The sequence below is a fragment of the Corvus hawaiiensis genome, chromosome 1 (genome assembly GCF_020740725.1).
Source record: "Corvus hawaiiensis isolate bCorHaw1 chromosome 1, bCorHaw1.pri.cur, whole genome shotgun sequence".
In the NCBI taxonomy this organism is placed as follows: domain Eukaryota; kingdom Metazoa; phylum Chordata; class Aves; order Passeriformes; family Corvidae; genus Corvus; species Corvus hawaiiensis.
This window is the reverse complement of record NC_063213.1, coordinates 69,952,990-69,967,936: the sequence shown is the minus strand read 5'-3', so window position 1 is coordinate 69,967,936 and position 14,947 is coordinate 69,952,990. Positions and strand designations below refer to the sequence as shown.

Below are 14,947 nucleotides of genomic sequence, written 5' to 3'. Positions count from 1 at the left end.
TTTTTAACCAAACCTTGTGAGAGGACAGTTCATTTGAGAAGCTGGTGTAGAGACAAAGATGTTGTTTATGAAAGGCATTTTTCAAGAGGACTTTGTAGTAGGTGGTCTTTACAGACATTTTCTAACTTCTTGTGCTTTTATGACAAGAATTATGACAGAATAATAGAATAGTATGGACAAGATCGTGGGAGCGGTCAGTCAGATATCCATATTAAATTGTTAGGGAGATACTGTGAGGAAATTAAGTTTAAAATAAAGGGTGGAGAGAAATAAAGAGGGAAGGAGACCTCTGCTAATGTAGAAGATTGTCCATTGTAAAAAACAGTCTTGTTGAAACCTCTTTGTGAGTCTGGCTCCTCAGAGGAAGGATCTTGTATAGAAAACTGTCTTTCTGCAATCTCTGCTTGTCTGCATGAGAATCAGTCTTTCAGGAGGAGCGCTGTTATTAAATAAAATACTATTTTATGTGTAATACGTATTTTGTAAAGAATAGATTTTATCTTTAGGGAAACATACAGAATTGCAACAAAAGCTTTTACTTAGGTGGTTGTCTTGTTTTGTGAAATGAAAAAGTAATTTTTTGTCAGATTTGCCTTAACTATTTTTAAAATAAATTTAGGAACTTGCCACAGCAGTATAGTGGCTAGGCTTCCCAGTAAGCACCTCAGTCATGTTAGCTATTGACATCTGTCCTAAGAAGGAGAGGAAATATTATGAATGAATTGAAGGCTCCCAAGCATTTGCTTGATATTTATAGTAATGACATATTACAAAGAGTTCCACTCTTTGAAATAAATGAATACAATTACTGTTCAAAAATAATAATAATAGAGCATCTCAGTGCAGTAGTGCTTTGCACAGCTTTACTGTGGTATTCTCATTCCGGTGAGGTATTTTAAAGCAATTCTGCAGTAAGTATGGAAATACTTTAGAAGAAATACTAGATCTCAGGAGGCTCAGCATTTTTATTACATTTATTTAGCTCATCGTGAAGGGGGATCTAGTGTCAATTTCTGAAATCCAGTAAAATATGTTGTAATATTACTTTTGAGTTTTGGTATTGAAACAAGCCAATTACCTGTGTGCCTAGGTATTTTGAAAGCAACAATAGCAGCGATGCAAGGGAACTATAACATGGGGGCGGGGGAGGAGGGATCAACCAAATAATACCACACAAGTAATGTGGCTACTACAGTAGCTTCTATTTTACTTGTGTTTCTCAAGGTTTTTTCCTCTCTGTATTACCTGATGTTCCTGAATATGGCTTTTCTACGTCAATGTTACTGATTAATGTTCCACATAAATGTTTACCAAAAATTGCTCAAAAATAAAAGAGGTGTTTTATGTTGACTAACTGGTGTCTAGACACATGTTGCTTCCTGCAGAAGGTGTTTGTGTGCATGGGAGGACATAACACCACTGTTCCTTTACAGCTGTTGTGGTTTTTTGAGCTCTGCTGAGGATCTGTGAGAAAAGTTGCAAGATAAGATTATGAGGAATAGATGCAGTTTGTTCTCCTCCCTCTTGGTAAAATTAGGGACCTGATTCTTCTCTAGTATCATTTATGCCCAGAACTCCAGAGGAAACTTCAAATTCTGAAAGGTCTGAACTTCTGTGTGTATGCATCTTGTACAGGAATAAACAAGACTTCCCTTGTAATTTCGTGTTCTGTTTCCTCCAGGCACTCTTAGGTTTGGCAACGAGAGCTGGGAAGCTTATTTCTGTTGTGCTGCCCACTGTTTTGTCAGGCAGTGGTGTGGTGATGTAGTTTTGAATGCAGCACAGATGAAAGGAAAGCTGAGCAAACCTTATGACTCTAGGATTAGGGATGTTGACAGAAGATGAGGTCTATAATTTTCACCAGTGGTGAGGAAGTGGCTCAATAGTAGTGCAGATGGGGGGGTATCTGCATGAGAAGGCTTGGAGTAGGGAATGCGGGGTAAGAGGAATTACTGCAGTGTCGGGATTTGGAAGGAGGATGGAATGGTAACATCCTTCTTCCCTCCCTGCTTGAACTTACGGGTAAAAAGTCAGAGGGACAATCGACGGGATAGGGGCAGGAGACAGTTTGTCTGCAGGATGGGGACCTGGCCTCAGTTTTGAAGTGAGGCCAGGACAATCTCTGTGTGAGGAGGAGGAGAAGGCAGTTCTGTGAAAGAAATAGGAGTAGGGCACAAGCACAGAGCACAACCCTCTTTTCCATAGCTGGAGATTCAGTCATCTGATTTCTTTGTAATCTGCTGATACAGTTCTTTCCTTCAGTGCTGTTCTGTCCACATGGTTATAGTCTGCATCTGTTGACTACTTGCTTCTCCAGCCTCATGTAAAAGGTTCCAGTATTTTACATATAAGACTATTAAGAGTACCCATATACTGCTGTATAACTTAATTCCTTTTTCATTAGATTGTTGTTTGCAAAAAAAAAGATAAACCAGTGCTTTATTAAACACACTGTGTAGTTCTTAATGTCAAAAAATATTACGAGGTTTGCCAGGTAAAGATACAAAGGCAAACTAGATATACATTGTGTGTGTTATCATGGGCCCTTATCAGCCTTCCTTCATACACTGGACATGGCTCACATCCTGCAGCTTACTATGCTCTTGCTTGTTCAACATGAATTTGCATCTCTTACTAATTGCACACTGTTCAGTCTGAAAAGTTCTCTGAAGATATTAATAGTTCTGTTGTGTTCAAAGTATCTAAATGCCTTTTCTATGTTAATGAATTTGTTTTCAAAAATAGCTTTGGAGATGAGTGATAGCATTTCTATTTTAAATATGTGACACTAAGAAACAGACATTTAAAATCAGACGTATTTAGAGAATTGACATTGTTTAGGACCTCAATATTTCAGGGCATTGTGCAGTATTCTCCTATTCAGGATGCATTTCACACTGACTTCAGGTGTGGCTGTGGGCTCTGAAGCTGGATCAGAAAAAAATGCAGTTTTATTGTAGGTGACCTATGCATCTGTGGTATGGACAGACAGAGACAGGAGATCCTGTTCTGAGGGCAGTGTATTTTTACTTTTAGCATGAGATCTCCCGCCCAATTCCTGCCTTTTCTATTTCCATCTTCATTTTCAGTGTGTGTTCCAACTTTGGAATGTGACAAAAGAAACCAGTCAGATCTAGTCAGATTCTTTGATTCTCATGTCAGATCTAGCTACTACCACTGAAAAATGTGGGGAGGCTGTGTAAAAGCATGGGCTATGTTGGTACAATGAAAAGTATTTTTTATATGCAGAAGCAGCTGAAACAAGTATGTCTTAATTCTAGTATTTCTTAACTGCAGGTGCTTGGAGACTGCAGTTTTGCTGCAATTTGTTGTTAGAGATGGTTTAAAGAGTTTCTGGGTTTCATGGACCTGACTGTTTCCAAGTAAAAGTAGAAAATACATCTCAATTCAAAAAGCAATAGCTAAGAGCAACCTTAGGAAGCTTGGCTTATATTCCACATATTTTTTATCAACCTGAACTTCGGAAATGGTTTACACTGGAGTGTTGTATATGTGTAACTGAGGTTTGGAATGGTGATGGTATTTAGTAAGTGTAAATATGGAGAAGTTCGTGGGATATCCTTCAGGTTATACATCATATGTATCATCATATATATGTACTCAGCTTCTTATAGCAGTTTACAGCAGAGCTGCACAAAGGAAACTGCTAATAAACAGCAGGATTTTGTGATCAGTTGCGTAGTAAACTAAATGTAGACCACGTAACATGGGTACCATATTTGTGTTTGAGCTGCAGAGCTTATTAATGACAGAGCTAATTTAACTGGTCTGAGTTGACTCAATTTCAGGCACAAAGGAATACTCTTCTGGAAATGGTTCTTTGATAATTTTATGTACATTTTTGTTAATATGTTGGGATATTGTTTGTTTTGTTGATCTCTGCTAGTGTAGTGTTTGCAAGTCATGTTCTAATTTTCTCAGTGCATGTTAACATAGATGCTTTATACAAATAAGTGCTGAAGGCTTCTTCACATGGGACTGTCTATGCCAGTAAGTCTTACTTTGATGGAGAAGTTATCCAAATGTGTAATCATAGTCTATTACTTATCTTTCCAGATTACCAGTTCTGAACTTTCTAAGGAATACAATAATAACTTTTAAATAGATGTTGGAATAGACTCATTTGAATTCTGACAAATGTAATTTGAAGTCTGTGTATATAGCTTCATTAAGCATTCTGAAGGTTTAATATTTTTCTGAATATATGTTCGCTTTCTTTCAGAAAGCTATATTTAATTTTTTTAGAAGTGCAAAGAAGGTATAATTGTTCTTTATTGTTTTATGACTGTGTGTCAAAAGAGGCTTTCAGAGTGGTGTTCCATATTTACATTTATATTTCCCTACCGATTTAGAAGAACAGATTGAAATGGTTTTAATAATTTTTTACATAATATAATTAGTGGGTTTTTAATTTGCTATTTCTTGATGAACAGATAAAAGCAGCTCAGATTGCAGTAAGTGAACAGCCATCATGTCTCGAGCACGACAGCCCCCACTTGTAACTGGCATCTCTCCCAATGAAGGCATCTCATGGACAAAAGTGACAATTAGAGGAGAAAATTTGGGGACTGGACCTACAGACCTCATAGGTAAGTCAAAAAACCAGCCTTTTGGTACTGCAGAAGGTAACATTTTGGATATGATTAGAGATAAATTTTTTGCATGGTAGAATCTATGTTGGATGCTATGAGGAATGCCCTTTACACAAATATGCACTGGAATCCACGAAATTCAGGGGTGCTGCCCAGTGTGCAGCTAAACAAACTGACTGTACCTTTTTAGATGAACCCTTGATCTGACTCAGCATCTGGTGCTGAACATGAACATGAAGAGTGAATGCTTAGTGCAGTGTACTAGAAGAGGGTAGACAGATGCTCCTTTGTTACTTTCTCAGGAACTGAGAATTTCTGCATTGAAATTTTCATGTCAGAAGTGTTTTCAGTGTATTCAGAAAGTCCCTGGGGATTGCTATTCCTTGCATTAGTGTAAAGTCAGTTTGTGTATCTGTAGCAGTTACGACAAAGCAGGTTCAGTGATTTCGCTACAAAATAGGTGAAGAACCCTTTTCATTTCTGTTTTGATTTTTAACATGGTAATTTCATTTGAATTATCATAGCTCTTTCGTTGAAGGAGGGGACAAGACCTCTTCACTGATTCTCCTGGTCACAGAGCTTGTCCATTGCTGCTCTGTTGCTTCCTCTTCAGGCTGAAACATCATAGCTTATTTAAATTTTCTGCATGTGTCCTTGGCCCTTCTTCTTACTCTTCAGCAAATTTCTTTTCGTTTCACTACCAGTCATGGGTGACACATCTTGGTTGCATGCAGTGTTCAGGATGTGAATGCCCTGTGGCATAATACTGTACTTTCACTTTTGGTTTGTATTTTGTCCGTAGAGTTCTGTTTTCTGTATAACTCCTACTAAGAATCAAACTAATGTTTTTGTTGTTCTGCCTACTATAGTTCCATAATTAAATGCACGAGGATTAGTTGTTAGTTTGAGCTTGCCATCTGTGAATTTAAGGTTTTGCCTGCATGCATCTTGTCTTTGTTCATTGAATTTCAGCTGTTGTATTATAGCATCTGCATTATAGTGCATCCACTCAGTCTAATAAGTTCTGGCTTGCATTTTTCTGCAGTTTATGGTCTTCACACTGAATAAATTAGTATCATCAGCCAGCTTTATAACCTCTTTATCTTGTAGTTGATAAATGTACTGAACATAAGTGATCCCGTCATAAACCCTGTGGAAACTTTCCTCAAACACCTCATTTACTGTAACCCTGTTTCTATCTTGCTGAGCTATTTATCCATTAGAGGTTCGTATCCTATAGCTGGTTCATTTTCTTAAGCCTTTCGAGAATGACTCCATAAAATCTTCTGGAAATCCAAGTTAACTATAACTACTGGAATTTCCCTTATTTCTTTTTTAAGTTATGCCTATGTGTACTTCAGTAGTCATGTTAGAGACAATTTGTCTAATTTGTTGTGGAATCACGACTCCTCTGAAGGCCATTGGAATTTTGTTTGGCTTTGCTAGGAAAAATATTTCACTTCATGGCTGTAAACCAAGATTCACAAATTCCATTCATGGCCACCACAATGAGCTTTATGGCCAAGCATCAGCTACTACAGTTTTTCACTTCAGTTTGCTGTCTCTCAAAAGGGGAAGTAGTATTTTCCTGAGCTGCTAGATGAGGTTGCAGTGCACTATAGAATCCATATTGAGAAATCCTCAAATAACTGATGATGTTAGGGGTGAGTATATGTCTGTGTATTTGTGTGGCTGATGTATTTCAATAGCCTCATTAGTTCATTGGTATGATCCTCTTAGAAATGATCAGTGCTACGTTCTTGGAAGGAAGACATGTCCTGAACTGTACCTCAGTATTTCAGCTGACCAACTGCTAATATTTCTACTTATATTTCTTTCAGAATAACATTGGTAACACACAGCTGCTAATAATTTTAGGCTTTGAGGTAAAAATAAATAATGCATTGCCTTATTTTTTCCTTAGCTCAGTTGTCAGATTTCTCCAGTAAGTAACTAAGGCCCCAGATATGTAAAGATTTCTTTAATGGTTAAATTAGGCGTGTAAATACTCCCTGTGACTTGAATGGAAATACTTGTGAAAGTGAGGCTTTCTTTGTAGGCATGAGAGTTTGAGTGAGGTCTTTATAAAGTTTATAAAGTTTGAGATGCATTAGTATAAAATGAAAAGCAAGAAACTTTTTTCTATATATAAACAGAGTATCACATAATAGAGGAATATTCTTTTGGTTTCATTTAGGAGAGAGCCTTCTGGTAATCTCTTTGTATCTTTGAAACCAAATAAACTTTTTATTTGTAATTTTATAGCTCATGGTACAAAATGTCAAATCCAGGAGGTACCTGTAACATTTGTGTTTTCAAGGTTTAGTTTGTCTTTTAAGACATTTGCAGCTATATTTTTCAGACATTGTAAAATTGTCGATACATAAGCTTAACCAAAATCGGAAAGTCTCGATAGGAGTATTACTTATGCCTATTTATAGAAAGGCACATAAAAACTAGAAGCTGAGAATGATGTTCTCTGAGCTCTTTGTACCATGCAACAGATTCAAATTAAATATTATTTAAAGGGAAGTTTCCTATTTCTGGAGAAAGAAATGTGGTAACTGTGCTATCAAAACTTCTCCCTCAACATGCCTTTATTTGTTTTAGAAATTGTGTTGTGCCATTACTGTGTTTCATGTGGTATATAAAATGTTGATAGAGACTTAACTTTCTTTTGCATTTTTTAAGATACAGGCAAAGGCCATTTCCTGCCATTTCAGAAGTATTGGACCTTGTGATCTTGCTCTGTTGAGAGCTTTTGGAACCTCTGATGAGTAGACAATAATTGATACAAGGATCTTCAAACAGTTGTTCAAAATTTTTTACCCTACTAAATTGCTATAGCTTAGTTCTGGATTTTAAAGTATTACTTAATTTAACCATGAATTCAGAAAATATGTGGTGAAAACGTCTGTATGAATCATTTGGGCAAAGTATTTCTGTTAGCTCCTATCACAATCTTTCTTCCTTTAGAGAAGATGCTAGCATAAAATAGTAAGAGATGTAAAATTATAACAATATAATGTAAGGTTATATTATTGCATATATGTAATATGCATCATAATGTATGGGCTTTTTCCTTTCCCTCTTTAAACTAAAACCTGACCTGGTTAAAATTTTATGACTAAATAACCAAAGTACTGTTTTTATTTTAAGTCTTTTTGTCTGTATATCCTATTTCATGCCACTCCCCCCTTTAATTCAGAAAGAATATTTAAGAAACAAATCTACTGTCCTTTCTCAAGTAAAATTAATTTCAGTTGTAATAAGATTCAGTGCCTTTCCATTTTTTTTATTTTTTTTATTTCGTTTTCAAGATAGTTTTTGGCAGGGAGTAATGCATTTTTATGTCTGACAGCCATGAAAACTGCCAAATTTGTCTGCTGTGTCATGTCAGAGACTTAAATTGTGAGAAAAAATAAGTGTGAAGCTTTGATACTGAGCCACATATGCTGACCCTTTTCTGTCTCTAAGTATTTTCTAAATTGGTCAGAGCTTTCTAGAAATTAAAAACAAAAGGCAAGCCAACGGGGGGGAAACTGCTCTGCCTGACAAATTTATGCTCCAGTTCAGCCAGCACACTAGTACAGCCTTGTCCTTTCGGACATAAGGTAAAATGTTTCTAGCTAAGGGTGTTAAATTTAAGAAGAATGTAATGAATTTGTTCTCCAAATTAGATACTAGAGCAGTTAGGATCTTGCCAGTTCTTCAGGACATCAAAACTCCAGCTAGGAATATGGAAATTGTTCTTCTAGATCTGAGAAAACAATCCATCTATTCCAGCATCCAGAGTCCTGATCTGACCAGAACCAATCAGCTGGTTGGTGATTTCTTGGCTTGATCAGACCAATTTGATGTGAAATCTCAGAAAGTCTTGGACCTTATATTAAGGTGCACCTTGACTCTTAAAATTGTAAGAGGTGTTCTTGAACACTAAAGCTTGACATATTTTGTCACAGTCTTTTTCTGTGAAAAAAGACCTTCCTGTCATCCTTCTTGTGAGAAAGTGTAGAAGAGGGAATAGATGAGCATTACATGATCATTCTTCCATGTAACAAGGGCAGTTTATTCATCAGAATCAGTCTTGCATTGTGGATTTTGTACAGAAGGGATTTGGACAGAATATTTGTGAATTAATACTACTTCAACCCAAACAGCCTTCTATGTCCACAGAAGTACTGCTAAACAAATAAAGTTGAAGAAACATTGTTCCTTGTGAATATTTTACAGCATCTTCTTTTTTTTTTTTCGGTGCCAAGTCATACAGACTGAACTTGTGAAAGATTTGCTGCGTGCAGCTTTTAGAGGAAGTTTCACAGAAATACAATACTGAGCAGCAGTTCTCTAGTGTCTTGCAGACAGAAAATCTATTGTACTACATTAAGTAAAAGTCACAGTAGCCCAAAAGTGGTGGAAGAGATTAAAATAAATTTCAAACAGCACTGCTTATGTCTCGTGAATTGTTGCTGGGACAAAATACCTGCAGTCACCTAGGAAACATCTGAAAAATGTATTTGTGACTCCTTGACTATAACTGACTGTAGGGGACTGGTGAAGGGTTATATATTTACATAAAATACATGAAGCATCATAAATGAATTTGCATTGCAGAATTTCAAAAGACACTTCTATTCACAGTAGTATATTTCTTTTTTTTTTTTTTTTTCCTTTTTCCCAGGCTTAACAATCTGTGGGCACAACTGTCTCCTCACTGCAGAATGGATGTCTGCCAGTAAAATCGTGTGTCGAGTTGGACAGGCTAAAAATGACAAGGGAGACATTATTGTTACTACAAAGTCTGGTGGCAAAGGAACTTCAACTGTTTCTTTCAAACTGCTTAAACCTGAAAAAATAGGTATATTTCTTGTTCAAATCCATGTCTATTTTCTTTGCTAAGCAAATACATGACTGAATGCCTCTTTCTATAAAACGTATATTTGAAATGGATCCACCTAGGAAAATTTTCAGTTGTTTAGAAAATGCAGTGTATATCAATAAAATGTGCAAGTATATATATATATAGAGAAACTCAGGGTATATGTAAAATGAATCCTTTCTCAATGTCTTGATAAAACCCTCAGTGATGAATGAAAAGTAGCCCTTTCTTTAAGGAATAGTACTAAACTTCTAAAATTTTTAAAAACGTAATAACAGATCCAGTAATTACTCTTAAGTATACTAGATAAATACAAAATCTGAGCCAGCTCATGAGCTTTACACCTAAATCCTGAGCTAGCAGTTTAAAGAAAGTTGAGTCCTCAGTGCCATTTCTTATTTGTAATTCAAACCATCCTGCAAAACAAAAAGTCTTAAGTATTTCTCATGAGATGCTTAACCATTGAAATTATTTTGCCAAGCAGTCTAGGACCTCTGCTTAACCTAGAATCCAGTCTAAATACCCTGTGGATTGAAAATTTTTCTCTCAGAACCCCTCATTGGTGAAGTTGGATAGTTATCTTTTCTAACGCCGGAGTTCCCACAAGAACTGTTTTAGGTTTTTATTCTCAGCCTTTCAGTGACAGTTAAATAACATGTAATTTCTCCCAAGGTGCACTAATATCTTAATAATAGAAAGGTGAAATGTGTAAGTGCAAATGTTATACAGTGAAGCTTTTGGTGATGAGAGAGGAGAATTCATATTTGAAAATATGGGGAAGTGGGGGGATGGAGTGATTTCTGGTGTTGAGTATCTGATGGGTATGTTAAAGGTGGGTAAGGCCAAGGGTATGACTGGCTCCATTTTCAGCTGAGATTCCAGGACATATTGTGCCTCACCTTTATGCATTGTCTGTGCTAAGGCATTGGAAACAAAGCCAGTTCTGTGTCCTTGAAGTCATTTATCTTGGTGTGTGGCCGAAGTTCAGTTACCTTTTGGATAGCAAATGGGGCAGAAGAGGAATCTTCCCTAAAATATGCAAATGAGAACACTTTCAATTAATTGCTCTTTTGAAAGTAGCAGATAACAAGATTTGGATAGATACCAAAATACTTGCAGGAATGAAAATATTAATACTTTGTGGTCAGGCAAGTGCTCCTAATGTACGTGAAACTGTGCACTCTGCAAGAGGGTAATGTTTGATGCCCAGCCATGAATACCTTTTCAGCAGCTATAATAAAATAATTTAGCATAATTGCATCCAGGTTGTTTTGCCATTTATCTTTCAATATATTACCTAGCCATGCATTTTATATTTATCAGGATTTTTCAAATTAATTCAGTATGTTAGAAGTTGATGGTGCTGGACTGCCCTTGTTGTTTTAAGGATCTGTGCTTTGTTTTCTCTAGGTATCTTGGATCAGTCTGCTGTCTGGGTGGATGAAATGAACTATTATGACATGCGCACTGACAGGAACAAAGGGATTCCCCCCTTGTCCCTACGTCCGGCTAATCCGCTTGGTATTGAGATAGACAAGTGAGTACCAAATGCCTTTAATCCACTTTTTTAGTGGTTTTCTCTATATGTGTCTTTGTGAATGCCAAGAAAGTTTAATGGTTTTCAGGGCAGGGAAGGATGTAAAAACTCATACATCTAGTAGCTGCTAGTATTCTATTTGGTACTTGGAGTTGTTAGTGTACATTGTATCCTGCTCCATAATCCTCTATTTTGGATCATCAATTAGAACTGTAGATAATCTAAAAGCCTGATATATTGAACCCCAGTGATGTTTAGATTTTGAGGATTGCTAAATAACCTAAGGCTTCAGATTTATATTTTGTAGTTATGGAATACCTACTGTTGCATTTGAGTTTCATGGGGCTTTTAAGGATGTTAGATTGCTATCTGTTGCTAAAATTGCACTGTAAAATGTGATTTATTATGCCACATCAGCTAGTTTATTTTATTGAAATACTAATACTGTTTTCCAGCCCACAGTCGTCTTTACTTTAGTTCTTAAGTATGGTGGAATTTATGACTTTTTTTTCCTGAAATAGAAACTTTATAGTGAATGATAAATGGAATTAGGTATCTTTAAATGGGACACTCTTTAAACCTGCCCAACTCGTAGAAATAGTATTAGGAGTACATCTGTCAGCTCTCCAAAACAAAAGATGATTTAAAATTAAACTATTACTAAGGTGTCATCTGCTGAATACTCTTGTTTGTGAGGGGCAGTGCATTGGAAAAAATCTGCAATGTCCATTGTTAAATTATTCTGATGAGAAAGCTGCACTTTCCCAAAATCTGTATGGAATTTCTAGTGGATCCATGTCACCTTCTAGCCTCTGGCATTTCTTTCCTAGCTTGAATAGATATTTTTCTTTCTTTTCAAAGTCCTAAGCCATTTTTTTGCAATAAAATGGAGATTTTATCTCTTTTTTTCTTTAGCCTTTGGTGTAACTTCTGGCAGATAATTCTTTCATGTTCCTCAGTTTTCCAATCCGTGAAAAATGCAGACCTTCATACTATGGACAATATTCCAGTGTGTTACTAGAAGACTTTCTGTCACTCTTCCACTCTCCCTCCCCTGTTTGTAAATTAAAAACCTAATAATCCTTTTTACCACTGTGCTGCACAGGCAACTAGCATTGAGTACTTTGTTAGCTGATTTTCTTTGAGTCACTACTTTGGCTGCTGGCGTGGTTGGTCATTATTCTGTAGGCATGGCCAGGATTCCTTTATTCTAACTGTATCTTTTTGCATTTGCCTGTATTTCTCTGTTTGTTCCTTCCTTGACAAGTCTGTCTTCTCATTCTAGATGACAGTCTTTGTTTCCTACCAATTATTTATAAAAAATTACTAGTGATAAAGCTGTTATTGGTGATGATACAAATACTGATGAAAGAGTAATTTGGGCTCTGGTAAAACTTTACCTACCAATGTTTTCACATTTCCTTCTCCATAGATTTGTTTTGGGTTCTGGTTTTTTTTGTAACTTGTTCTTTAATCCATTTGATGTATTCTATTGCATAAAGCTGAGTTTTAATCAATCTTATTGTAGCAAGTCTCCTTTGAAATGATATGTTAATGGTGATATGTTAATTTTGTCTTGTTACTTTTTCCAGTGAAACACTTAGTCTCAAAACTTATATATGTTCTCACACATTGTAAGAAGCAGTGTGACTGGCTGACATTAAAACTAATTTTCTCTGCTTTAATTCTGTATTTCTTGAACCCTGCAACAACTTTTGCAATATTTTATCTGGGATTTAAGTCAAGAAAATTTGTTCTGTTGTATAGTCCTCACTCCATAGTCTTCTCACCATATGTCTTTCTATAAATACAGAGGTTATGACACAGCTACTTTTAATTTGTTCTGATTTTAACAAAACTTCTAATGCCGTATTTGACTTCATAGCCAAAATTAATATTTCTTATAGTTAAGACATTGTCAATATGATAGATTAAGAATTATCGTATAGAAACTTAAGCAGCATTAGTTTAGGATTTGCTTAATTTAGAGTTATCTATTTGGATGTTTGTTAAATAGAAAACCAACCATGTTATATTTTAAATGTTTCTTCTGAAAGCATTAGAAAATGTATTACTGAAACGTCTGGTTTTGTGTGAAAAGAAATAATCAGAAACATGTAAATACAGCTAGGAAATAACCTTTTGGAGAAGGAGGGAATTAGGAAATCTTTGGGCAAGCATATCAAGCCTAGTTCATTGTTCTTGAACTCCCAGGTTCATTGCAGGTGAAGCAGGAAGATTATGGCAAGCACCAGTTTGAGAGATGGAACAGTGATCAGTATAACAAGTAGTTGTGTGGAGGAATTGAGGGGTTAAATTGTGGAGAGGGGAAAGAGAGGAAAAGCCTGGTCTGCCCTCGTGCTATGGTTGACAGCACAGTGTTAATAGTTCTGACTATAGATGAACATTCTGGGTTTAATTAAAGAGTGCCTTCTCAATGGAAAATCTTTCATCATTTTCTTGATAAACTGGAGCAATGTGATGTTTACTTCCATAAAAAACGCTGTAATACCATATAGTTTAACTAAACTCACATGTTTGCAAATACTTTATGTATGTGATGGGTGTATATTGAGAAGTTGTACAAAGTAGTGAAAGAAGGCAATTGTAAACCAAGAAAGAGAGTGAATAAGCAAAAAAGTAGCAATAACCATTACTAGATATGGGAATAATTTGTCACTAGAAGTGATAAAAATTGTTAGGGTGCTTTAAAATGAAAGACATCCTAATATGATCCTAATAATACTGTTGTGTATGCAGATGGGACCCTGCAACATTATGGATCTCTCTTTTTTTCATACCTTTGGCTTCTTTGAACTTTTTCTTTAAACATGTACAAATTGGGATGTATTTTAATTTTGAAGCTGAAGCATTTGGCACTGGTCTGACTTGGTGGGATTTACAGTCTTTGCAGCATGATGGCTGACACAGAAGAGAAAGGAGCACCTTGTATTATGCAAATAGTGGTAAACAAAAGAAACATTAATCAAGAAGCTCAGGGAGAAAAGCAGTGAAAAATAGATGTGATAAAATGGAATATGAATAAACTATATAGGAGCACACTGAAGAGAAGGCAGAGGAAGGTGGTTAGACTACAGACTGAAAGAGAAAGAAGCCGTCCCTGTAAAAAGTGGTCATCAGGCATTAGCAAATGATACAGAAAAGACAAGCTGCAGCATGGGAATGAGTTCATTGTTTTTTGGAGGGGTTTTGTTGTTTTGGTTTTTTTTTTTAATATGGATTATGCTTGGTTTTAAAAGTTCCTTTTGTGGATTTTTAAACCTTTTTTTATGGTACTTTGTCCAATTAAAATGTGTTTAAAAATTGATTGTAGCTTGCAAACCATTCAGGTCGATGCTTTCAAGCTGCTGCAAATGAGACCTTGAAATAATAGAAAAAAGGCCTTGTAAGTAATGAACAGAAGAGCTTCAGTACAGCATTTTGTTAAATTATTAGGCATGCACAGGGACAAAAAAAAGTTATTCAGCTCAGTAGATTGAAGATTGGAGTTTAATTGGGAATGACTGAGATTTAAGTGAAGAAAGGTTTGAACTGTGAATTAAGGGAAATATGTAATAGTGGGTCTGACATTCTGTTAATAATTAGAATACTGCCTATAGATATATTGTAGGAGTAACATATATATACTCAAAATACACACTGGAATTGTCTTTTCATATTCATCTTCAAATGTTGCAAGGATACAAAAAAAGCAACTATGTATATGCAGTCATCCTCCTGGCTGTTCTTTTACATAATCAAGATATTTTAAATGTTACATGTGTAGTCAAGATATTTTAAGTGTTACATGTATACATAATGTTCAGGCCATCATCTTTCAGCCTGCAAATTTAGCAAGTAGTAAGTATTTTGCTGGCTGATAAGTTCTTGATATTTTCTAATAATTAATTGCATTTC

At 35.8% G+C, this 14,947-nt stretch overlaps 1 protein-coding gene across 4 annotated transcripts in view; it reads left to right on the top strand.

Moving 5' to 3' along the window:
* EXOC2 (exocyst complex component 2) overlaps positions 1 to 14,947 on the top strand; it is a 184,116-nt gene that overhangs the window by 65,487 nt on the left and 103,682 nt on the right. For all 4 annotated transcript variants that reach the window (XM_048310287.1, XM_048310269.1, XM_048310276.1 and 1 more), the window contains 3 exons: positions 4,455 to 4,610; positions 9,295 to 9,471; positions 10,903 to 11,029. In XM_048310287.1, the coding sequence (XP_048166244.1) occupies positions 4,493 to 4,610; positions 9,295 to 9,471; positions 10,903 to 11,029 (422 nt within the window). In that variant the 5' untranslated portion in view covers positions 4,455 to 4,492. The remainder of the gene's footprint in view (positions 1 to 4,454; positions 4,611 to 9,294; positions 9,472 to 10,902; positions 11,030 to 14,947) is intronic.